General features: G+C 37.7%; 2 protein-coding genes across 2 annotated transcripts in view; one reads left to right on the forward strand and one right to left on the reverse strand.

Moving 5' to 3' along the window:
* KCTD16 (potassium channel tetramerization domain containing 16) overlaps window positions 1-12,245 on the reverse strand; it is a 295,719-nt gene extending 283,474 nt beyond the window's left edge. Inside the window, exon 1 of the mRNA XM_003782083.2 lies at window positions 12,079-12,245. The gene's annotated coding sequence lies outside the window, so the exon portion shown is untranslated. The remainder of the gene's footprint in view (window positions 1-12,078) is intronic.
* Window positions 12,246-15,431: 3,186 nt separating this feature from the next.
* The window catches only part of YIPF5 (Yip1 domain family member 5), a 10,670-nt gene continuing 371 nt past the window's right edge, over window positions 15,432-25,730 (forward strand). The window contains 6 exon segments of the mRNA XM_003782084.3: window positions 15,432-15,517; window positions 16,055-16,174; window positions 20,354-20,523; window positions 21,335-21,480; window positions 23,799-24,020; window positions 25,187-25,200. Coding sequence (XP_003782132.2) covers window positions 16,065-16,174; window positions 20,354-20,523; window positions 21,335-21,480; window positions 23,799-24,020; window positions 25,187-25,200 — 662 coding nt within the window. The 5' untranslated portion in view covers window positions 15,432-15,517; window positions 16,055-16,064.

Raw genomic sequence — 25,730 nt, forward strand, 5'->3', positions numbered from 1 at the left:
ACAGGCTCAATCAGAGCCAAAGAGGTGTGATTTGAGGATGTTCTCTGTGACTACTTGGAGATAGTATATAGTTTGAGTCACTGGACTCAAACATTTCTGAAGCTCTTTATACCTCAATCTTGGCATCTATGAGGGCAGTAAATTCCCTTTTACAATGCTATCAATTTGCATTTAATTTTATGTTACCTGTAATATTAAAGTTTACAGAATAAGTGTCCAGGAAGTTATCACAAGAAAAGATGTAGGAGATACTGAAAAAGATTGAGTAGGTGTCAGGGAGACAAAATAATGTTGTGGTTAAGTGCACAGATTCTTAACAACTGCCTGGGTGCCAACCCTGACTCTACTAGTCAATAGCCATGTGACTTTGAATAAATCACTTACCTCTCTATGCCTCTATATCTTCCTCTGGAAACTGAAAATAGTTAACAACATCCACTTTATCTGAGGTTTTGATGATTAAATACGTTAATAAATGCAAGGCACTTACGTGCATAGATTAGTACCTGGCATGTAACAGGGACAAGTTTTAGCCATTTTATCATTATTATTCAGATACAAAATACCAGTGATATAGTATGTCAAATAATGGTGTATAGTGTATCAAAGAAAAAGAGAAATGGCTCTTGCCAGATTTTTCTGTATCCAGAGGAAGCAAATAATAAATTAAAAATGTGTCTTTGTAGCAAAGGACTTCAGTAGACATTTATCTAAAGAAAGTATTCAAATGGCCAAAAAGCACACTAAAAGAGGCTCAGTGTCACTAATCATTACAGAAATGCAAATAAAAACTACAGGGAGATATCAGAATGGCTACTATTTACTATTAAAAGAAAAACTTAAAACCTCAGAAAATAAAGAAGTGCTGACCAGGATATGGGGGAAACTCGTGCAGTGCTGGTGGGAATACAAATGGTGCGGCCACTGTGGAAAACAGCATGGCACTTTCTCAAAATTTTATAAAAAGAATCATTGTGTATCTATCCCAAAGAACTGAAATCAGGGCCTCAAACAGATACAGCAGAATTATTCACATTAGCTTAAAGGCAGAAGCAACCCAGCATCTATTAATGATGAATGGATAAATAAACTGTGATATAGACATACAAGGAAACTTTAGCTCAAAAAGGCAGGAAATTCTGACACATGCTACAAGGATGAACCTTGTAGACATTATACTAAGTGAAATAAGCTGGCCACAAAAAAAAAAAAAAAGCCCACAAATACAGTGTGATTCCACTTATATGAAGTATCTAGAGGGGCGAAATGTATAGAAATAGAAGTAGGGTGGTGGTTGCCAGGGCTGGGAGTCTGGGCAGGGGAAAGAGGGGAGTTATTTAAGGGACGCAGAATTTCAGTTTGCAAGACAAAAGGAGTTCTAAAGATTGGTTCTACAACAATGGCAAATACAAATATTGAACACCTGAACTGTATGATTAAAAATTGTTAAGGTGAGTTTTAATGCTGTATAAATTTTGCCATGATTAGAAGTAAATCAAGATGTAATTTTAAATGAGTACCTCTTTGTAGGGCTGTAGGCAGTGCAGTACCTAATCCAGCTGGCTACCAGTGATTGAATAAATGAATGACAATGTAGTAAATCTAATGAAAAACAAATGGAGAGTGGGGTAGTTCAAGGAGTTAAAATGTTTGTGGAGTAAAATGGAATCAAGTATAAAGTTCTATGTAAAAGATGTATATCAAGGCAGACTACATAGTATAATGTAAAGCATGGAATCTATAGACTAAGGTTCTAATCTTGATTCATTCATGTATTTATTTTATATCATTTATCAAGTATTCACTGAATCATCACTGAACGAGACTGCCCTGCCTTCCTGGGGCTCATTTCTATTCAGGGTGGGAGTCGAGTGACAGAGGAACAGCAATATGAAATTCTAGTTCTAGCTGGATGCGTGACATCACACAACTCCTGCAAGTTTTCTGGGTTTATTTTCCTAAAGTGAAGTCATTGTGTCAGGGAAACAAAAAGGGTGCTTTTCCTTCCACCAGATTTAAAAATTATTTGTAAATATGGAACAAGGACGTAAGAAGCCACTAGGGGGCAAAATGAGCACAGCATAAACATTTTACTAATGCGAAGCAAACAGCAAATGTCGTATATCATTATAGGTAGAGAAGGGCACCACTGAATAGTTACCCAAGCATGCTTTATTCTACAAGTATTTGACTTACAGTCTGTGTTTTTATGAGAAATAATGGTGTACCAGAAGCAGACTACTTCATCTGTAATCGAATACCATCTCTAAATGCACATAGTAATAGTAAGACCACATCCACAGAACCACAAACACCAGCCAGCAGGTTCAGTCCTGAAGCAGCCCTTTACTCGCATGTCAGGATTCTACACAGATGTAGAATCCTTTCTTTCTCCCCGCACCCCCTTAGGTCCTGTGCCCACTCTTTTTTAATTTTCCCCTTTTTATTATATATAATTTAAGGTATATAACATGATCTTCTAACATACATAGTGAAAAGACTACTATAAGCAAGCAATTTGCCATAGTCATCATCTTACATGGTGACCTTTTGTGTACGTGTACATGTACGTGTGTGGCTGTGTGTGTAGTAAGAGCACCTAAAATCTACCCCCATAAAACTGCCTGTATACATCACCATATTATTAACCATAGCCCTCATGCCATGCTTTAGATTTAGACATTTATTCATCCTCATAACTACTACTTTGTACGCAAATATCCCAATTCTCCCCTCCCTTGCCTGTGGCAACCACCATTCTATTCTCTGTCTGTGTGTATTTGAGTTTTGTTTTTTGGTTTTTTTTTTAGATTCCAAGTATGTTTTATTCCATTTTCTGTTGCTATAACCGAATATTAGCCTGGGTATTTATGACAATAGAAGTTTATTTGACTCACAGGCTGGAGGCTGGGAAATTCAAGAGCATGATGCCAGTATCTAGCAAGGGTCATCTCATGCTAGAAGGCAAAGGTGAAAGTGAGTGTGCAAGACAGAGAAAAAGGAGTGGGGCAGAGCTTGCTAGGTGCCCAGTCCACTCCCTCCGTAACTATTCTACTCCTGTGATAACAGCTTTAACCCCTTCACGGGGACAGAGCCCTTAAAACCTAATTATCTCTTAACGGCCTCATTGCCTAATGATGTTACAAAGGCAATTAAGCTTCCAACACATGAACTTTTGAGGGACACATTCAAACCACACCAACGCATGAGAGATCATGCAGTATTTTTCTTGCTATAACTGGTTTATCTGAACATAATGTCCTCCAGTTCCAGCCATGTTGTCACAAATGGCAGAATCTCCTGTTGTAAAGCTGAATAATATTCCATTATACATATGTAATATATATTATGTGTGTATTATATATGTAACTTATAATGTATACACATTATATATGTAATATATATAAACTGTGGTGTACACATATACACACACACTCCTCACAATTTCTTCATCCAATCCATCAATGGACATTTAGGCTATTTCCAAATCTTGGCTATTCTGAATAATTCTGCAATAAACATGGGATCACAGATATCTCTACCAGGTGGGTTTCATATCCTCTAGATAAGTACCCAGAAGAGGAATTACTGGATAGACATTGCTAATAATGAGCATCAGACTCTGATTCCAAAGCACATACAATATTCTTTTTGTCTACTTGCATCCCACTGAGCAGCATTTTTTTTTTCTTACAGACAGAGTCTCACATGTGGCCCTCAGTAGAGTGCTGTGGAGTCACAGCTCACAGCAACCTCTAACTCCTGGGCTTAGGTGATTCTCTTGACTCAGCCTCCCAGGTAGCTGGAACTACAGGCACCCACCACAATGCCCGGCTATTTTTTTCTTGCAGTTTGGCTGAGGTCAGGTTTGAACCCGCCACCCTCAATATATGGGGCCAGCACCCTACTCACTGAGCCACAAGCACTGCCTGAAGCAGTAGTTTTAAAACATGTAAAACAATTTTTTATAGTCTTCTCACAAAAACCTGGGAGTTCAGTTTCCTTTTCCCTGAATATAGAGCTGGCTTTAGAGATTTGTTTCTAGCCAATAGAGTGCACCAGATGTGAGGCTGTGTGACTTCCAAGGATGGTCCTGAAACGGAGATACAAACTTCTACCGACCTCAGGCTGCCCTTCCTGACTACAGCCACCACAATCTGAGGAAGCCCATGCCACGTGATGTTCTCGTTGAGAGCTCTGGCTGAAATCCCAACCTACAACCAGTATCAGCAATCAGATATGTATGTCAATAAGCTTTCAGATGATTTCAACATCTAGTCTCCAGGCCCCACCAACTGAAGTTGTGGGGAGCAGAGACGAGCTTTCCCCAACAAGCCCTGAAGAAATGGCAAATTGCTGAGGAAACAAAACCTAATTGTTGTTCTTTACCCTGTTTTGAGGTGTTTTGTTTTTGTCTTTTTGGTTTTTGATCTTCTTTGCAAAACAGTAGAGAACTGGGACATGTGATCCTTGCATTAAAGAACATGGCAGAAGAATTTGAGGATATTAATTAATGACAATTAATGACATGGTAGGGCATGGGGGAAGGGGAGACCAGACAGAGAAGGAGGAAGGGGGTAAGGGAAAGGAAAAGAAGAGAAAAACAGAAAAGAAAATAGTGACTAATTCTCACGTAAATTAGATTTAATTTTGACCAAAGTACATTACTTAAACATTAATTTTTAATTCAACTTGTTAATATGTTGTTCAAGATATTGCATCCTCATTTATAAGTGAAATATGTTTGTAATTTCCCCTTTATAATAATATATTTTCTCCAATTTTAGTATCAGGTGTATCCAGATTAAGTAGAATGATTTTGAAGTATTTCTTCTTCTATTCTCTGTAAGCTTTGGCATAACCTGTTTTTTGAAATTATCTTTTACTTTTATTTATAAATATTAGTTGTCTAATTTTTGAGACTTTGGGAAAAAAATAAGTTAACTGATGACTCCATACTGTACCTCAGAGTCAAAACATTCTGTAATAGACATACTCTTATTTGACAATGTGAATGTTACTTTCTTTGCATTATTATTATTGCTTAATATTTTGATGCAGCAGTCATCTGATTTCTTTTCTGAATGTATTTATCTTTGTTCATTCTTTAAGAGGTTTTTGTTTCTAGTCCTTATCTTAAACATTGTTATTGTTATTAAATTTTAAGCCCTTTTAATTTTGTGAAGGCAAAAAGTAGAAACCTAATAAACACATGTATATGTAAAAAAAAATAAATTTTTTTTAAGAAGTTGAGAATATAGGCTGGGTGCAGCGGCTCATGTCTATAATCCTCGAACTCTGGGAGGCCAAGGTGGGAGGATCCCTTCAGCTCAGGAGTTTAAGACCAGCCTGAACAACAGTGACACCCCATCTCTGCTAAAAATAGAAAAATTAGCCAGGCATTGTGGCAGGCCCCTGTAGTCCTAGCTATTCAGAAGGATTAGGCAGAAGGATTGCTTAAACCCAGAAGTTTCAGGTTGCTGTGAGCTACGCTGACGCCACAACACTCTAGCCTGGATAACAGAGTGTGACTCTATCTTAAAAAAAAAAATAAGGATATAAACTACTAAAGGATTAAGTCTGTGCTTCTGTAAAATTCCATTTGTGTGGATCTAATCATCTGCCTTATAAAAAATAAAAATTTCTCAAAATATGCTATCCCTCCATGTTTGATCCCATGTGCACTAATGCTCAGGACTGTGGGCCTTGGAAACAGATGAAGACTTCTCATTTAGAAGAATCATTTTCACTGACAGGAAGGACATCTACTGACAGATCATTATAAACATTCTCCCAAGCAGCAGGTCTGCAAATGACAGCCTTTCCTGATCTGAGTCTTCCAGTTCACAAATAAAGACTGGTGATCCTGGCTTGAATAGAAACTCAGTAGTGACCTCATCAAGTCGGAAGCATCAAAGATCAGAAGCATTTCTCCAGGCAGACAACTGATTTCAGGGGAGATATTTAGAACACTAAGAGGCAGAGTCTTTCTGCTGTCAGCATAAAGTAGATTCTCAACATATCTATGTTAAATAAATGAATGCCACAAACACAGCATTGTTCTAAGCCCCAGAGTTAGAATACAAAAGTAAATATAACAAGACCTTTCTCCTAGTAAACCTTCTGATGTTAATGACATCAGCAGTTCTCAACCTGTAGGTGAAGTAGGTGAAGGCGGGCTCCCTCTCCCCAAGTGGTGCAAGATGGCTGAATACATGATATGCCTGACACTGGACAGATGAGACTAGCAGCAGTTTATTAATCACATATATTCACAGCCTAAGCAAGGACACCGTATGTCATGCAGGGCCATTTGGGGCTGCACTCAGGAAGAGTGAACCAGCTAGCATGTGATTCCCACATTGGTGGTGGGGTGTGGCGGGGATATGATTGGCTTATTTGAATAATTTCACCAGCTTGTAGGGAGGTGAAACCACCTAGATTTGAGGTCCAGCTGAGGTAGCTCATAGGGGAACTCGCCACATGGGGAACCTTTCCTGCAGGACAGGAGGCATCTCTGGCAAGAGCAGAGCAACTCATGGCTGGGCTTTTGGGGCCCTATGTGGGTTGGAGATGTCAAGGCAGCACTTGAAATGTCAGGTCTTACAATTCATCCCCTCACTTCTCTTGGCCTCAGATCCTCATTTGTAAAGTCAGAGGGTGTGAAACAAATTATCTTAAGGTTCCCACCAGGTTAGTTCTCTTTAATTCTCATTACGTGAAGCCAGTTAAAAGAGGGGTATTTTGGTCGTTTTCTGAGACACTTGCTGTCCTGATTTTTCTATGAAGATCAGTCTATTTTTGTTAACTTTAGAGCTATCTCATGAATTCAGGCTAACCTCCTAGGGCCCTCTCAAAATTTTAATGTTACATTAAGACGTTTAATTTCTGAGAAGGGGGAAGGAGAGGGTATCTCAACATTTACCAAAGTCAATTTGGGATTAAAAGGAAGAACTTTTAGTCAGAGTCCCAGGAAAGAAATGGTATTTATAAACCCAGAATCAAATAATCTTTTAAATGATGTTAATCTTTCCAAAATAACATCTTAGCAAGCAAGTCAGGAAATGTTTATACTGTCTTCCAGAGGGAACATTCATTATCTCAGACAGCAGGAGATTTATGATTTTCATTAAATTGTATAAAGTTAGGACTGTAGGGAAAGAGTAAAAACATATTGACTGCTTAACATAAAATCAAAAGGCAAACATATGTTTGTCTGTGACTTCCAGATATAAATTTGCAGAATTTAATGAAAATCATTAAAAATCTTTGATTTCACATGCCCCTGGGATTGTTTTAAAATAAAATAATATTGGGACGGCACCTGCGGCTCAGTGGATAGGGCGTTGGCTCATGAACTGAAGATAGCAGGTTCAAACCCGGCCCCAGACAAACTGCAACAAAAAATAGTGGGGCATTGTGGCGGGCGCCTGTGGTCATAGCTCCTCAGGAGGCTGAGGCAGGAGAATTGCTTAAGCCCAGGAGCTGGAGGTTGCTGTGAGCTGTGACATCGCAGCACTCTACTGAGGATGACAAAGTGAAACTGTCTCTAAAAAAAAAAAAAGTAAAATAAAATAATATTCACTTAAGGAAATAAGTCTAATTAATATTATAATTAGTAGTCTTAATAACAAAAAGTCATATCTAAGTACATGAAAATCATTTATATCATAATTTTTCCTATCATAGAAAACTAAGAGTTAAAAATGCCTATTTTTAAAATTCCACATTTTTCAAAATCAGTATAAGTTCAAAAATTAATGAAACATTACCATTTTATTTCAGCAGGCTTTACTCATTTATAATTTAATGGCCTCTCACTTTGTTTTAGAAACTCTAAGGAAAACCTTATTCTAGCATTTGTCCTCCTACAAGCATCATAGGACTAACTTTATTTATTCTTTAAGACATGGGTCTCTCACAGGATGGAGTGCAGTGGCACTATCGTTAAAGTGGTAACTCTGAACTCCCTTGAGCTCAATCAAGTGATCAATGATCCTTCTGCCTTAGCCTCCCAAGTAGCTGGGTCTACAAGGTACTTGGCTAATTTTTTTTTTCCACTTGTTTAGAGATGAGGTCCCACCATGTTGCCCAGGATGGTCTCCAATGATCTTCCTGCCTCAGCCTCCCAAAGTACTGGCATTACAGGCATGAGCCACTGCCTGTAGGACTAATTTTAAACCCAATGCAGGGAGGTTACTTTGGGCCAAGTGTTAAACTAGGCTTCCAAAAGGATGCAGTTGGAGGCCTCCTTTGCTATGGATTTGATTCTAAAGGTATCTTTGCAGTAGCAAAAACAAGGTGACACTGACATGAATATCTGATCAAAATGGAAAAAATCAGAGCACTCTTCTCTTGAGCATGTATACAGTGAAAGGCTCAATCTATTTTTGGGCAGAGAAATGTAGTAAAATCACAGAGCTGTGTTATGGGTTATGTACCCCCCAAAAAGGTATGGGAGGTATACCTTGAAAAAGGTATGTACCACTCCCTAATACATCAGAATGTGACCTCATTTGGTAACAGAGTCTTACGTAGAGATAATACAGTTAGAATGAGTTCATTACAGTAGGCTCCAATCCAACATGACTTATTAAAAGGGTATTTGGAAACTGAGACAGATATGCAGAGGGAAGACTATGCGACGTGATTCAGGGAGGCAGCCACGTGAAGATGAGAGACTGGAGTGAGGGTCTACATAGACCAAGAAGTGACAAGGCTGCCACCAAACTACCAGAACCCATGGGAAAGGCAGGAAGCAGATTTACCTTCACAGCCCTCAAAGGAACCAACCCTCCAGAACCTTGATTTTGGATTTCTGGCCTGCAGAACTGCAAGATACTACATTTCTGTTGCCTGGGCCACCCAGTTCATAGTATTTTGTTACAGCAGCCCTACAAAACTAAAACAGGCTGATTACAATCTTTTCTTCAAACTATCAGTTTAGTCGTCTTCTTTCCGTTTCTCAACAGCAGTGAAATGCCAGTCTTAGTGATCATTTCTGCCCGAGTTACAATCATACAGTTACATAGATATCTGCCAGTACCACGGCTACTTTCATTAAGTACTGGCACTCTTTAAAAAAATAACTCTTCTTTCATATGTACTAATTTTTATTTTTTTTAACTTTTTTGTGGGGATTTTGGAACTAGTATTGTGCAATAAACAGGGATAGGACATTAAAAATGTACTTTGTTTAAAACTCAGTCATAAAATAAATACACATAAATGTATATACATAACATACTGTATGACCTGAGCTGAGTTACTTAAGTATAGTAAGCTACAGTTTACTCACTGGTAAAAATAAGGGTAACATCACCTGTTAGAATCATATAAAATTGTCATTTTTTTTTGTGGATCAAATATAGGCAATTTAATCTAGCTCACACGCAAATGAATTATTTAGGCATTAAATGAGATAGGCTTTGACACTTGGCACCATGTAAGATCTTGGCAGGCAGTAGTTTTCTTACACTTCTTTCATTCTGTCATTAATTCATCCATGATCACAAGAAGAGTCCTGATAAGTATTATTTAATATTTACTACATAATATTAATATTAATATTTACTACATGTTTTTCTACATAATGTGTAGACCTTTGTTCGCTACTATACTTACCAGCAAAGCACAGCAGGAGAATGGCCCAGAGTAAGTTTCTTCATTCTCTGCTTAAAGAGTAAGCATTCTCTGACATTTTGGAAACCACTGAATAAATTAAGAATAATGATAAAAAAGGGTGTGCTGCTCCACGGCCAGGATGCTACCGTGTCCGCCTGCACCATGCCCCGTGACCTTGTCTTTGGCAAGACACTTATTGTCAAGAAATTAATGTGAAAATCAGATTTAAATGAAAAATTAGAATTTTATAGCTTGGGCACATATAGTCCAAAAGACAAGATAAAAGTTCAAAGAAAAATGAAAATTTATCTGGCTTAAAGCTCCCCACAGCAGCAATGTCTAGCTCCGAAAATACTATCTTATAATAAAATAGAGCTTAATATAACATTCTTTATAACATCAAATCGTTAAACTACGATAATAAGCAGTAGTAGTTTGAAGCATTATAATTGAGAGGATCATGAATAATTCTAACAGAAAAAGAACAGCCTAAAAGAACTTAAACTATAATACATTAGACTTGAAGTAATTTCTAAGCTCCCTCTTCTCAAGTATAATAAAACCTGATACCTCTATAATTTAAAAAACGTTATGTAATAAAAACTTTATGGCCATTATTTAATTTGACATAATTGCCAGTTATGTTTGCAAATAAACATATTCTCTCTAACATGTTCACCTTAGGCACCATTTCCTGATAAATTCCACACTAGGAGAAAAGAAAAGAGAAGGGGAGGTAAAGCAGAAAGATGGACACATTTTCTTTAGAATTTGAAATAACATGAAACAATTGATAAAATCAAATATGGATATGACTGTTCACAATTTTCCAGTACAATTGCTAACTTATAGGTGATTCTTAAAACAATAATTTCAGATATCAAAAACATTTGTTAAACTAAAGTTTACAATGCAGAAAAGCCAAATTTGAAAAATTTTACACAGAAGATGGAAAAAGCACATTTTAAATATACTCTACAGCATCAAAAAGCAAATTATAAGGTAATACATAATTTGCTAAGGAAGCAACAGAGTGAACATATACAATGAATCTTAGAAGCAGTTTGCTCAAAGCCAATCCTAATAAATTGTTTAAAATATGCTTCCTGTTAAAATCATATTGCTTCTATAGCTGTACAGATTTAGCAATGATAATTACAGCAAATGCTTACAGAGTACTCAGTAGTTAAACATTGATACTGGTATCCACCACATCATATAGTCCTCCTGGAAATGAAATAAGATGAATAACATTATTATTTTGCTGTTAACAGATGAGAGAAGTGAATCACAAAGGGCTTAAGTAAATTACTTTAGACTCATGCCTAGTAAGGGGCAGAGGATGTAAATCCAGGCAGTCTGACTCCAAAGTCAGTGCCTCTACCCATTATTAATTAAAGTACATGACTAATATAAGCTAAACTTGAACATAAGATCATCTATCATTTGCCCAATGAGAAGAGTAGGGAAAACATTTTTTATCAGCTCAAACATATATCTACATGTAAGAATGGAGATACAATTATCGAATGTCTAATTGTAACTCTAATTTCTATAGCTATGAATGATACAATTATCAAATGTCTAATCGTAACTCTAATTTATATAGCTATAAATGATACTTTAGAGAAATTAGCATAATAATTGAAATTTCTTTGTGTACATTCAAGTTTTATAACACAGTAACAATATAGCCTAGTAGTTTAGCAGAAGGACACAGGAATAAGACTGAGTTCAGATCTCTGGTCTACTATTTCCTAGTCTAATAATACTTGGCAATTTAGTCACTCTGCTCTCGATTTCCTAATTGTGTCAAACAGAAGTTGTATGGGACCTTCCTACCTCAACAAGTTGTTAGAATAAATAATTATGTTAAAAGGTGCACAGAGCTTAAAGAAGTACCTGGCACACGGTAAATACACCTAAGTGTTAGCTGTTACATTTTTCAAACACTTCATTTGTGCTCTCTCATGGTGTTTTTTTATATTATCTCCTCTAAGTTATTTAAACTGTAACTTCCAGGGCTATTACTGAAATTCTTATTTCAAACCACAACATCCGTTCACCTAACATTAGAAATGTTTTTGTTACTTAATAAAGTATTTATGATGTCTACAGTGAAAATATTTACATTTTGCTTTCAAAATTATTTTTTAAAGACTTAAAAACAACACAACACTTGCAATACTGAAGTCAAAGTCTCAAGTATATATTAAATTAGGGTTAAATGTCTTTGCTTTCTAAAAGCCAGCTCTGTCCAAAAGCATTCAGTAACATCACAGGCAAATCTGTCTTCCCCAAACAACAATGTATTGTTAAAAGTAAAAACTGAAATAATACAAGAAGAATTTAAATATCTCTAATACATGTATGGGAGAGTTGATAAGGAAACTGTTTTGTAAGGGATAATTTGGGGAAAATATAGTTGGCGTATGTGGGATATGGGGGGGTTACATTTATTTTTACCCTAATGATCAGGTTTCATTGTGGAACGTGACATGATATGCACACAGCTGCCAAATCTCCGCCTCATTTGGTACTTATGGATATAGCTGAAGGTAGGGGAAAACTGCCCAAGTTCAAATCATAATTTTCTGGCACAATTCTCCATGACACAGTAATCACAAAGCAGAAGGGAAAGAAGGCAGCTCTAAAATAATCTAAGTATAATTTCACCACATCCCTAAGAAAATCGTGTCCTTTTGCATGTTTGTAAAGTATGTGTTAGTATGAACATTAGCATGACTATCAAACTAACCAGACGACATTATTCATGAATAGAATGTCTTTTCCTTTTTTGTTGTACATTTGGTTACTGACATATTAGGTCCCAGGGAAGGACCAGGCAGCTGTTAAAGGCCCACTTCATGTTTCATCATCTCTTGACTTGGTTAGGGCTGTCTATTCCCAAGAAAGCCAGCTTGATTACTTCAGCAGAGGTCAGTATATTTACCACAGACTTCAGTCTCCTCCCCCAGAGTAGTGGAACAACATAATTTTTTTTTTTCCTAAAAGGAAGTCCTACAGGATTAGCCTCGAAATGAACTCATGTTCTCAAAATACTCAAGGGGCTTTTGTAAAATACCTTGACTTATGTTCTAAAGTCAGAAAACACCAAAAACCTAATCAGGTAGCTCAATTTTCTTACTTGGCTTCTCAACTGGGAAAAATGTAAATAAATATGTTAATTACTTTCACAGGCAGAGCAGAATTTGATTTGAATAACATCTACATCCAACTATTCATTTCTAAGCAGGCAATGTTTCATGCTCATATTCTTACATTTCATTCAAATTTGAGAGTGATATCTCTTCTACACCAGAATAAACATCAGAAGAAACAAGAAAAACTAGAATTTTTTTCAACCATGGGATCATTAGATAAAGTGATGGATTATCTCATCTTGTTGATGCCAAGAAACTCAACTTTATGGATGTGGCCTAAAGAAAGTACAATCATACAATTTATCAACCAAACTAGGATATTTCTGAGAGTAAAAATGGTACAATATTAACAATCATGTTGGGGGAAAAAAAACAGGCTTAAAAATGGGACAATGAGACTATCTCCAGTAAATCATAACATATGGTCATTCTACCTAAAGTCAAATAGATGATACCTAAATTAAAAAAAAAAACGCTAAAATGATTGGCAAAATGTGTTTAATTAAAGGGTTGCATAAGAAATTTCAGAAATTAAAAAATACAATTAGATAGAAGGAATAAGATCTAGTGCTTGGTAGCATAAAAGGGTAACTACAGTTAACAGTAATTTATTATATATTTCAAAATAACTGGAAGAGTAGCTCTGAAATGTTCTCAACACGAAGTAATGATGTTTGAAGTGATAGATCTATCCCAGTTACCCAGATTTGATCATTATACATTGTATAATGTATTGTATCTAAGTATCAAATGTATCTCATAAATATGTACAATAATTATAAATCCATAAAAATTAAAAAGTAAAAAGAAAAATAAATTCACTGGTGGAGTGGAAACCTCCAAGAGTAGCTGCCTGTTGGTCTCCAGAATCTACTCCCAGGTTTTTGGTTTTGTTACTATGTCCTCTTGCTGTTACTATTTTTGTTTGGAGAGAAGTATGCTATTTTGTATTATTTTTATTAATATTTATTTTGGGGAAGAATCAGCTTTGGGGGTGTATGTTGAGAGAAAAGTTTTACCTAGTAAAATTTTATTATTCTTTAGAGAACTGGACCCACCACAATGGTCTGGCTTCTTTTACGAGGACCAAGATACAAAGCAAGGACTTGTGGTCTAAGTCTCGGTAATATACGTGTAAACACTGAACAGTTCTGCCCATTGGTTAATAGATGGTATTTGGAGTTAGGATGCTCTGCTCATTAGTTAATTAGCATAGCATTTGGAGTTATGATATTCCAGACCGCACCACTTTGAAAAAGTGATTTAACATAGCAGCCAAGCAATTTTTTTCAGAAGGAAATAATCTAAACATCACTGTTCAGTTCACAACCTTCAGTGGTTTCCCATTTCCTTTAGAACCAGCACACAAACCTCACCAGGCTACTTCCTGGCCCCTGTCTAACACTTGACTCTCAGCTGCAATGTGGTTCCCCTCCCTTGCTGCTCCAGTCACCCAGGCTTCATCTAGAGGAGTGGTTCCCAAACTCAGCTGATGCCTGCCCCTCACAAGCCCAGGGACATGCAGCAATTTCTAGAGACATTTTTAGTTGTCACAGCTTGGCGGGGGAATCCTGCTCAACATCTTACACAGAATAGGCCCCAACAAAGAATCCTCTGGACCAGGGGTCCTCAAACTTTTTAAACAGGGGGCCGGTTCACAGTCCCGCAGACAGTTGAAGGGCCGGACTGCAGCCCCGGGATGAGTCGGCTGCTAAGCAGGACAGGCAGCGGTGGCAAAACCACCCGGCGGCCGGATAAATGTCCTTGGCGGGCCACATGAGGCCCGCGGGCCTTAGTTTGAGGACGCCTGCTCTGGACCAAAAGGTCAGTAATGCAGAGGCTGAGAAACTCTGATTTACGGGGCTCCTCACGCCCTACTTTCCTCATCCCAGGCCTTGCACGCGTCGTTCTCTCTGCATCAAACATTCAGGGCGTCCCCGGTTCCCCTCCTTTGCCCTTCCCTTTTCCTTTTTCCCTGTCCACTCTCACTCCCCTTTGATTACCATCCTCACTCTACTTTCCAGGTGAATCTTATGCCCTTTCAAAAAATTATGCAGCACTTAAGAACATCAGTAGCAACTGTACATGTACTTGCATGTGTCTGATTCCCCGCTCTCCACTATCCCCAGGTGAGCACTCACCATCTAGCTGCTATTTACCACGTTACCCCAGCAGCTAGCACAGGCTGAATGCTCAAAGTCTCCCTCATAAAAGGAAAGTAATAGGCTAACCATTCATTTCGTTGTAAAGATTAAATAACACACAGAAACTCTTTAGCACAATGCCTGAGTCACAGTAAATCCAGAGACACAGAGGGAAGTGGCCACGAGGGGAGCCTCCGTCTTTCCCACTTAAGCACTTCTTCGCCTTCATCCAGGCGCCGGCTCTGAGAAACACGCCCTCCTCCCGACTCGTAACCAGCAATTGCTGCGCCTGCGCTTTCCGGACTCCAGGACTAACCAGACTGCCGGAAGCACTTTCCCCCTTCCTACTGACCCGCCACAGACCTAGCTTGTCGATACTGCGCATGCTCTAAGGTTCGCCCCGCCCCCACCGAAGTCCAACCAGAGCACAAAACCTACCACCAGGCCTGCGCTAGCGGGCGTGCCCCGGAAGCAGTTCTTTAACCCTGTGACACGTAGCAACCGGGCTAGTTCCAGGATCTGGAACTGAGTTTGTGGCGTTTGGGGGTGCTGCTGGAGCGACCGCCACCGCCGCCTCAACCTTTGGTGAGTTTCCTACGCCCGCAGCAGGCTACTGGGTTTCTCTCCGAGCCGGTGCAGTTCGGCTGTCTGCAGTCTGTCCGCGCCGCGCCCTGGTCCCTTCGCTCAAACCCTGGATCCCTTTCCAACCCCGTGCTCTGAAGCGACCCCTGCACTTCAGGCGTGACCTTCTGAGATTCTGCACTTTCCTGGTAGGCCTTATTTTTTATTTTGCAGGGAAGCAGTCGCGTTGTCAGCTGTAAAGCTCTGTACCCAGGCGAAGAATCAGCTTTGTTATTATCTCAGCCCCCTGTGGAACCACTGCTCCCACGACCTCGCTCCTAACCCAAAGGTTCATCAGCTCCCTGAAGTAGAAATGCCCTCAGGAGCTTCAACATACTAAACTAGACATTTCCCTCGTGTCTCCCCCATGCCGCTGTTCCACAGAATTACTGAGGAAACATCTGTTGTCTTCTGGGGTTTTTGCTTAAGCAGAGTGCCGGGAACGAATTCACTAGGACCTTGGGCATATAAGCAGTGTTTGCCTTTTTTGTTTTGTTACAGATCATTTGCAATGTCAGGCTTTGAAAACTTAAACACGGATTTCTACCAGACAAGTTACAGCATCGATGACCAATCACAGCAGTCCTATGATTATGGAGGAAGTGGAGGACCCTATAGCAAGTAACTTTTAAGATTTTGCAATTTAGTCTACATTGAAGTGAAAACATATATTTAGAACGCTGTGTTCTGCCTAAAACTGAATTGTAAACATGTCGTTTCTCAAGAATGATTTTTTTATAATCCTTCCTCTGGAGAGATCTGGTTTGTGTTTGAAGGTGTTGCCATATTTAGAGATTAGTATTTTCTGCAAAATATTCAGGGGTTCCATGACTGGGAAAGTAGCTTGTTAAAGAACTATTTCTTTTCATTTTCATGAACTTAAGTGGCCATGTAGTATTTCTACATGATTTAAGATGAAGACAGGGTCTTTACCTAGAAGACAGGCTATTCACTCCAAAGGATGAATTAAAAATTAAAGTCTTTTGTTTACTAGATAACTCATTCCAACTGTCAGACTGTCAACACTTCTGAAAGTTCTTAGTGACATACTTAACAGTGTAACTCACTATTATGAATCGTCAGGTGATTTTCATATGGCAGTTGATAATCATTTTTATTACTCATACTGAAACCATGTGGTCAGTATTAACGCAGGTTATCACTTGCAGATTGAAGAGGGCAACTCAAAGTCTTAACTGTAAAAAGCTCTACACTGTTTTTAAAAATGACTTTTTTATAGTCTGGTGTTTTAGCAAAAATATGTAATTGGTATTTGGACAAAGACACATCAACTGAAAGCTTTCTAACAGTCTCTTCTACACATCTTATCCTTAGTCACTTAGAGCCTTTGAGATACTTTTATCCACCTCCTGTCAAAAGAGCTTCTTACACTAGGATTACGTAACCTTTTTTAGAGTGTTCTGGATCTTTCTGAGAATCTTATGAAAACTGTAGGCCTGTTTTCCATAAATATATGCATGCACTCAAACACCCACATAAATATGCACATGACTTAAGACAATGCATGTGCCATCTGATGTTCATCCATGGATTCTGAATTTAAAACCTCATGAAGACTATCTCCAGCATGAGAGCAAGGAACAGTTGTATACCCAGTCAGTCTGTGAGAAGACATGCAATACTAGAATGTGCTTGAATGAAAATGCCCAAGAATTTAAAAAACAAAAGAAAAATCAAATTCAGCCCCACTATGTCTTGGATAGGCTATCCTTTTTAAAACCTATAGACTCTTGAATCTGCTTAATTTGATTTATTCTAAGGCTTTGTTTTCCTCCTAAAACTTAATACATTGAACAATGGGGGTGAACATGTAAAAATACTATTTACCTATGAATCGTTTTTCTCTTTTCTATTAAATTCTCAACTATATACTAGTGAGGATTTATTGCTTGATCAATTAATTGGGCAGAATTGGAAAAATTATATTGAGATGTTTCTATTCATTTATTTACCTAAATATGTATTTTTGATTATTGTTCTGCCTTTGGAAGGGCAAATGAATATAAAAGATTGACCAGAGTCCATCTAATGAATTCTTGCTCTGCGGAGAACTGAAATGAGATGATAAGTGGAATCAAAGGATAAGTCACACTTTAAAGTGATGGAAACATGGACAAGACAGGAAAGGAAAGGAAAGCAGCAGATATACCCATCAGGAGGCAGCAATTAAAAACGAGATAGTTCTGTGAAGTCTAAATGTAAGAACCATTTGATTAAAAACAGGCCTGCATTCAGAGACAGGTCCTGTTGCTGCTATAGGCAAGAATTCATTAGATGGACTCTGGTCTGAGGATTTTCATGAACTTAAGGAGCCAACCCAATATGTTAAGAGGCTTTGTCTTTGTTGTTGGTACAGAGGGCTTGTGAGTATTGATTTGGTATGTGCTACTTTTCCCTGCCAGAAAAGTGCTTTGCTTTAGTCTATAAAGATTATGTCTGCTTTATCATGTTTGGTTTAGGTGTGTTGATGTGTGTAGTGATGTCAAAGCAGTGATTGGTAAAACTTCTGAGTATGAATCAAGGCAATGGCAACAAGTAGTCATTGTATTCCTCTTTCCTAGACGCTTGTTTTCATTGTATTCCTCTTTGCTAGTCGCTTGTTGGAGAGTGGGCAGAGAAGTGCTTCTTGGTGAAGCAGTAAGAATTATTGTTTTGTTAAATCCTGACCCTTGAGTACACACATTTCTTTAATGTTCTCTAAGACAAAATGGAAAACAGTCCTAACGCATTTCTCCATCGTAAAGTATGGTGGCTGACTATAGGAAAAACACCTATGGAATTTGAGTTGCAGTTTGAATCAGCTGCTTTTTATATAGACCATTTTTATTTGAAAGAACACTTGACAGACTGGTTATTCAGACTTGAGTACTTTGCACATATTTCTCAAAAATGGATGAAGTAAGGCTGTCATTTCAAGGAAAACAGCTGATAGTGTGACTACAAAAATTTTAAAAGTAATTAGACTACAGGCTTTCTGAGGCTTCTCAGCTCTCATGTTTTAAAATAATTATTTCATGTCTGATTCTTAGTACATAATTTGAAAAATAACATTGATAGATAAGTCATATTTTTCCAGGACATCATGAAACAGCTATTTAAAGATGTAGCTTCACTGTGGGTACACTGGAGTACACAGAGTGATACAGGGACATTGGAGACTCAAAAATGGGAAGAGGAGAGGGCAGTGAAAGATGAACAGTGACCCATCGGGCACAATGTATACCGTTTGGGTGACAAGTACACTAAAAGCTCAGACTACCACCACTGTACACTACTCATCCATGTAACCGAAAACCACTTACATCCCTAGATCTATTGAAATGAGATTAAAAAAAAAAGAAAAGGATATGGCTTTCATATCCTTGTATTCCCTGTTTTCATAGTCAGCTGCAGTAGCCATGGTAAAATGCTTTCCCTCTAAATTCAAGGATTGCTAGATAGAACATAACAAATCAGACAGTAGGTGTAAAACTACTTTGAAAAATTAAAAGTACTTCAAGATGTACTAGTAATGTTTCACAAAATTTTCACAAAGAACAAGGCTTGATTCTTTAATTTGAAATTGGTTGTTTTTGAAGATGTCCACCGGCAAAAAATAACCTTTACAAAGAGTAAAGAAGTGCAGTAATTCAATGGGTATCCAAATTACATTGGAAAATCACATAGCATATAGCACAAAGTCAGTCATCCTGTTCTGATTTATAGTCTTAGGCACAAATGTTCACAACATATCTTGTGTACGTGGGTCATTTAAAAATTTTCAAAGATAACAAAAATCAAGAAACTTAAAATACACGTGGATGGAAGCGCGTGCAGCCCTCCCAGCAACACTGATAAGCTAAACGAGGTGAAACTTGCGTGAGTGAGTCAAAGAGGATGCTGTCAACTGTGTTTCTTAGAAGTGGAATCATGGACCATATCACAATCTGTCTCAAATTCATAGTGACCCATGTACATTAACTAAGGAAGAATTTTTAAGTTTTCATTTATTTACCTCCTAATATTTAATAGTTTAAGTTTGCAACATTTTTAAGTGCTATGTAAGTGAATATTAACATTACTTTCTAAATCTAAAAAGAGATTACTTTTCATTGCAGATAATCAGCTTGATCTTAATAATTATCTTTTTTTTTTTTTAATTGAATGGTAACTGTGTACATTGATGCACTTTGGGGGTACAGTGTGGTGTTTTCACACACAATCCAAGACACTTCCATCAAACTGGTTAACATAGCCTTCATGTAACTTTCTTAGTTATTATGTCAAAACATTCATATTCTACTCATAGAAAGATTCACTTGTACCCTTGCAAGATGAACCACAGAAGTGAACCCTCGAATCCCTCTCCCTCCACCCTCTCCCGCTCCCTCTCCCTCCCCATATCCTTAGGTTGTTATTAGGTTTTAGCTTTCATATAAAAAGGTTTAAATTAATTTCATAATAGGTGTGTGTACATTGGATACTTTTTCTTCCATTCCTGTGATACATTGCTAAGAAGAACCACCATTTATAAAAACTGGCAATGTATGGGCAGTGCCTGTGGCTCAAAGGAGAAGGGCGCTGGCCCCATATTTCAGAGGTGGCAGGTTCAAACCCAACCCTGGCCAAAAACTGAAAAAAAAAAAAAAAAAAAGCAAAAAACAAACTGGCAGTGTAGATATCTTAGTAATAGCATGACTAAGATTCTCTAGCTGTCAATTGAAAAATTAGGAATTAAGAGATACCAACTATCTGAGGCTTTAAATACTTCTGAGAAGTTTACCTTCTTTTGATTTATAGACAGTATGCCAGCTATGACTACTCGCAGCAAGGCCGATTTGTCCCACCAGACATGATGCAGCCACAGCAGCCATACACGGGGCAGATTTTCCAGCCAACTCAGACGTATACTCCCTCACCTCAGCCATACTATGGAAACAACTTTGAGGATGAGCCGCCTTTATTAGAAGGTAGGATCAGTTACAATACAGTGCCCAGCTGGTTGGTCTGTGAAAATAAAACTTAATTTGCATTACTGTTTTTTCCTTTAAAAGAATAATCTTGTAGAAGTAAGTTTTGATTAATTCATTTTCAACAGAGTGTATATCAAATCACATTGGGCCAGATGGGACTGAATTTTTAACATATAAAATAATAATAAAGTATGTTGTATGAGATCAACTTTAACTTAACTAAATTCTATTAGTCGAAGAAGTAAAAGGACATAGCAGGGTATCCATTATTCTTCGTGGAAATAGACTGGCCGAACTAGTGACATCACTAAAAAATAGGGTGGTTTTCAAATGGTATTCCAAAAGCGAAAAAGTAGTAGTTTTGAACCTTTTTTTTTTAGATCATATGCCCTTTGAAAATGTAATGAAAAGTATGAATACTCTCCTTATAAAAATTTACACATATAGAGACATAGTTTTGTATACAGTTTCATGGGCCACCAGGTATTCTTGAAGCCCCAAGTAAAGAACCCATTACTGTTAACCCCATTCAGGTATTCTTTACTATGTCACGATAGTAGAAAGATGTAATGAGTGTCTGTTTTATCATATTTACTATGCTTTTCCAACAACAGACCAGTAATTATTTGTGGGGTAAGCACCACAAGCAGTAAAAACAGGTATGGAGGACTCACTAAAGTAACACCCAAGTTTAATAGATCCTTTTTGATGCTGGATGTGTCATTTTATCTCCTGTCCAACATAGATTCTGCTAAATTTAAGGTATACTACAAATCCTAATTAATTTTCTTATTTTCCTTTCTCTTAGAATTAGGTATTAATTTTGACCACATCTGGCAAAAAACACTAACAGTGTTACATCCATTAAAAGTGGCAGATGGTAGCATCATGAACGAAACTGATTTGGCAGGCCCGATGGTTTTTTGCCTTGCCTTTGGAGCCACATTATTGCTGGTAAGATTTTAATTTCAGCTCTCAATGTGAGATTAAAGAACAACCTTTAAATGTTCCACCAAAAATCCATTTTGAAACTCTGCTTATACCTCCAGTCTCTCGTGTGTTTTGGATAGTACCGAGCTGCTTGCTTGTGGACATACCCGTTCATCACTTCTCTATCCACAGTAAGCACAGGAGATTCTAGAATAATGTCTTATTCTAAGAAGTGATGTAATTATTAGGCAAAAAACAGTAACATATATGGCTTTGATCCATCATTAGAATGTCTTCTTTTCAGAGGTTGACAAAATTTTTTACCCTGTTGCTGTCTTTTTTAAAATAATAACATTTTTATAATCTCTATACATTAGTTAATGTTTTCTTGTAGTTACGCTGATGATTACTTTCCTATATAATTATTTATCTTTCACCTTTCCAAGAATGTTACAGCATATTGAAAACAAAAAGGAAAGTTGGAAAGATAATTATTTTATTTTTTTAGAGACAGTCTCACTTTGTCGCCCTCAGTAGAGTGCTATGGTGTCACAGCTCACAGCAACCTCCGGCTCTTGGGCTTAGGTGATTCTCTTGCCTCAGCCTCCTGAGTAGCTGGGACAACAGGCGCCCACCACAATGCCTGGCTATTTTTTTGTTGCAGTTTGGCTGGGGCCGGGCCTGAACCCGCCACCCTTGGTACCCTTGGTTTATGGGGCCAGCGCCCCACTCACTGAGCCACAGGTGCAGCCTGGAAAGATAATTATTAATATGGTTTGTCCTTTGTCTTTGAACTATAGGAGATAAATAATATAATCTTTTTTAATTCATTTTTTATTTCAAATTAATATGAAGGTACAAATTTTTAGGTTACGTTGTTCTCACTTCCAGGGTAAAGTTCCATTTGTAGAAGAGCCCTTCACCTAGGGGGAGTGTTATACACCCTCACAATGTACACATTAGCTGAGATCCCGCCTCGTGTCCTCCCTTTCTGCCAATCATCCTCCCCACTCCTCCTTCCCATTTCCCTCTTCCCCCAGCTAGACTGTGTTAGTGTTTTATTGTTCTTTTGAGCACGTAATTGTTCATATATCGATTTCGTACTAGTATGAAGTACATCAGATATTTTTCCATTCTTGTGATACTTTACTAAGAAGAGGGAAATAACGTAATCTTAGCAAGATTTTTAGTCAGAGGAGCTAGGCTTGAACTCAGTGCTCCTACTCTGCATTTGGCCAAGCTGTTAAATTTGTCAGCTCCCTCTGACAGATAATAATCTGTGCTGTAATGATACCTAACAGGATTGTTTTGAAGGTTATCTGAGAACACATTGAAAAGTTAAAACCACTATTTAAGCATGAGGTTTTATTATTACTACCTGAATGAATTCATGAATTCATCAGTGAACTCAGCTGAGCTTTTTCAAACATCTGCACACATAGTCATGTATTGACAAATAATTAGTGAGTCTAACAAAAATCCCAGATATTTTTACTTAACATAATCTACCAAGGCATTCTTGTCATTGAGGTCTATATGACAAACACTGGACAAATCAGGAACTTTTTGAAGGCTTCCCTGTAGGCCAGTTTTAGTGATAGTGTAACCTGAATACAATGCTTGTTCACAAAGCTTGACTAAGAGTAAGATAGTGCCAGTGTAGCTAATCTGTGCTGTCCTGAGGCTGTTTATGTACCTGTTTTATAAGGGTTGGTTGGTTGGTTTTACAGACTATATAAATCAACAGTTCAGAAAAATGATGAAAAAAAAAAAAATCTTCCATTATATTGCTACCTTCTCCCCTCTCCACAGAAGCCTGGCTACCTTTCTTCTTGTTCCTCATTCACCTGTATAAAGTGATGATAAAATTTCTGCTCAAAAAGATTATGGTTACATTCACCAATTAGAATAAATTGCTTTGGGACATTATTTTGTGGAATAAGCCTTTAAAGTGATGTTACTATCCCCAGACGTTCTGCATCACTTCATTCTGTCCACGTTGTCTTGCTAGTCCATTTGCGTAGAATGGGCTACAGTAATCTATTTTAGGTGACTACATTGTGATCTTGTCTCTTTATTTGTTCAATTCCATGGCAAGTTTAAATGCCAGCTATAAAGTAGAAAACCAAATATCTGTGTACTTTTAAGGTCAAAAGAATGTAAAAAAACTACTCTGTTCCAGTAGTTTGCTTCTCTGCTTAAAGAATAGCTGCCTCTACAGATTTGGATGCTCATGAGTCTTATCATATATATATATATGTATGTATATTGTTTTAGGTGAAATAAGGCCAAAAATAACTTATCGTTTGCCCTTTAACCTATAATTTTCTCTTTATCCGTAGGCTGGCAAAATCCAGTTTGGCTATGTATATGGGATCAGTGCAATCGGATGTTTAGGAATGTTTTGTTTATTGAACTTAATGAGTATGACAGGTGTTTCATTTGGTTGTGTGGCAAGCGTCCTTGGATATTGTCTTCTTCCCATGATTCTCCTTTCCAGTTTTGCAGTCATATTTTCTTTGCAGTAAGTACTAATCTTTACTTTGGGGTTTGATTGACCAATTGTGTGTAATAGGGTTCACCTCATCTTCAGGGTGAGACAAATCACTGATTCAGCAAATACATCAATCAGCTAGTGCCTCTTGCTGGTAAGAACAGTGCTACATGCTTTAGGATGATGGGAGGTGGAAATGAGCATAGACTTTAATAGCTTCTGTACCATCTCTACTTTACTCATGATCAAGAATTCCACTAGTTTTGTGTTTATTTACTAGGTGTCTCAGTGGTAACAAAATAATCAGTAGTGATTGTTAACTTAAATATTACATTATAAAGATCAAGTCATTAGAGTATTAAAATTATGCTTACCCTTGATATTTTTTAGATCATGTCTAGTTAAATTCTTGGGCATATGCCACATGTATAAATAATAAATATATACTCTCTAGTTGGTAGCTTTTTAACCAATATGTTCATATGAAAATGAACATATTCTTTTTATTACAATAGGCTGTTACTAGCTTGCCATGTTCTCAGCTGTAAGCAGCTTTAAATAGATATAATTTTAAAATGATAGGTTAAGTTTTTAAAAAGGCTGCTTACAAAGCTCCTCCAGTGGCCAGCGTACAGATTTTCTCTCAATAGTGCAAGCTCCTCATGGGTGACGTGGACCCTAACAATCATAGGGCTTTGTTTCACACTGAAAGTTAATACACTGACTCCCATATGAATTGTATTTGACTTATGCTAGTTTTGAGCCTGGGGCCTGGTAAAGTGTGTATAACTCAAATTTCTTGACCTATCTTGACCTAATAAGACACTGTTTTCTGGTGTGGTGTCAATGTGTTAAAATGGGGCAGGGATTGGTGGTTTACACCTGCAATTCTAGCACTTTAGGAGGTGGAGGTGGGAAGATCACTTAAAGCCAAGAATTCCAGACCAGCTTGAAAGACAGTGAGACCCCTTTACTTTAAAGAATAGAAAAAGGTTTTGGTGGCTCAAGCCTGTAATCCTAGCACTCTGAGTGGCTGAGGGAGGTGGATTGCTTGAGCTCAGGAGTTGGAGACCAGCCTGAGCAAGAGTGAGACCTCCCCATCTCTACTAAAAATAGAAAAATTAGCCAGGCATTAGAGCCTGAAGTCCTAGTTACTTGGGAGGCTGAGACAAGAAGTATTAGACAGTGTGAGACTGTCTTAAAAAAGAAAAAGAAAAGAATGGAAAAATTTGCCAGGTGTGGTGGTGCTTGCCTGCAGTCCCAGTACTTCAGAAGGCCTAGGTGGGAGGATCTCCTGAGCTCAGCCATTGGAGATTGCATTGAGCTATGATGACACCTCTGTACTCTAGCCCAAGCAACAGAGTGAGACCTTGTCTCAAAAAGAAGAATAGAAGTTAAAATGGAGGTTTAATTGATCAATGAATGCCATATATCAATTATTTGTCTTATTACTAGAAATTTGACAAAGTAATACTTTATAGTATTACTTCTTTGCATTAAAATACTGAATATTTTCAGTGTAGAAACTACTCTTATTTGTTAAGAATATATATATTTACATTTGAATTTTAAATAAATTACTTTCTGCTAAAACACAGTCTCAACAAGGAATGATTTAGCCTCCAAGGGGATATTTTGGCACTGTCTGGAAGCAATTTTGATATCTTAGCTGTGTGTTGGGGAAGGGGGGGACTACTAGTATCTTATGGGTGGAGGCCAGGGATGCTGCTGAACATCTGTCCACTAGTGCACGGCCCCCAGAGCAGAAGATGGATCCAGC

This window comes from Otolemur garnettii, unplaced genomic scaffold (genome assembly GCF_000181295.1).
Source record: "Otolemur garnettii isolate 467f Iridium unplaced genomic scaffold, OtoGar3 scaffold00003, whole genome shotgun sequence".
Lineage (NCBI taxonomy): Eukaryota > Metazoa > Chordata > Mammalia > Primates > Galagidae > Otolemur > Otolemur garnettii.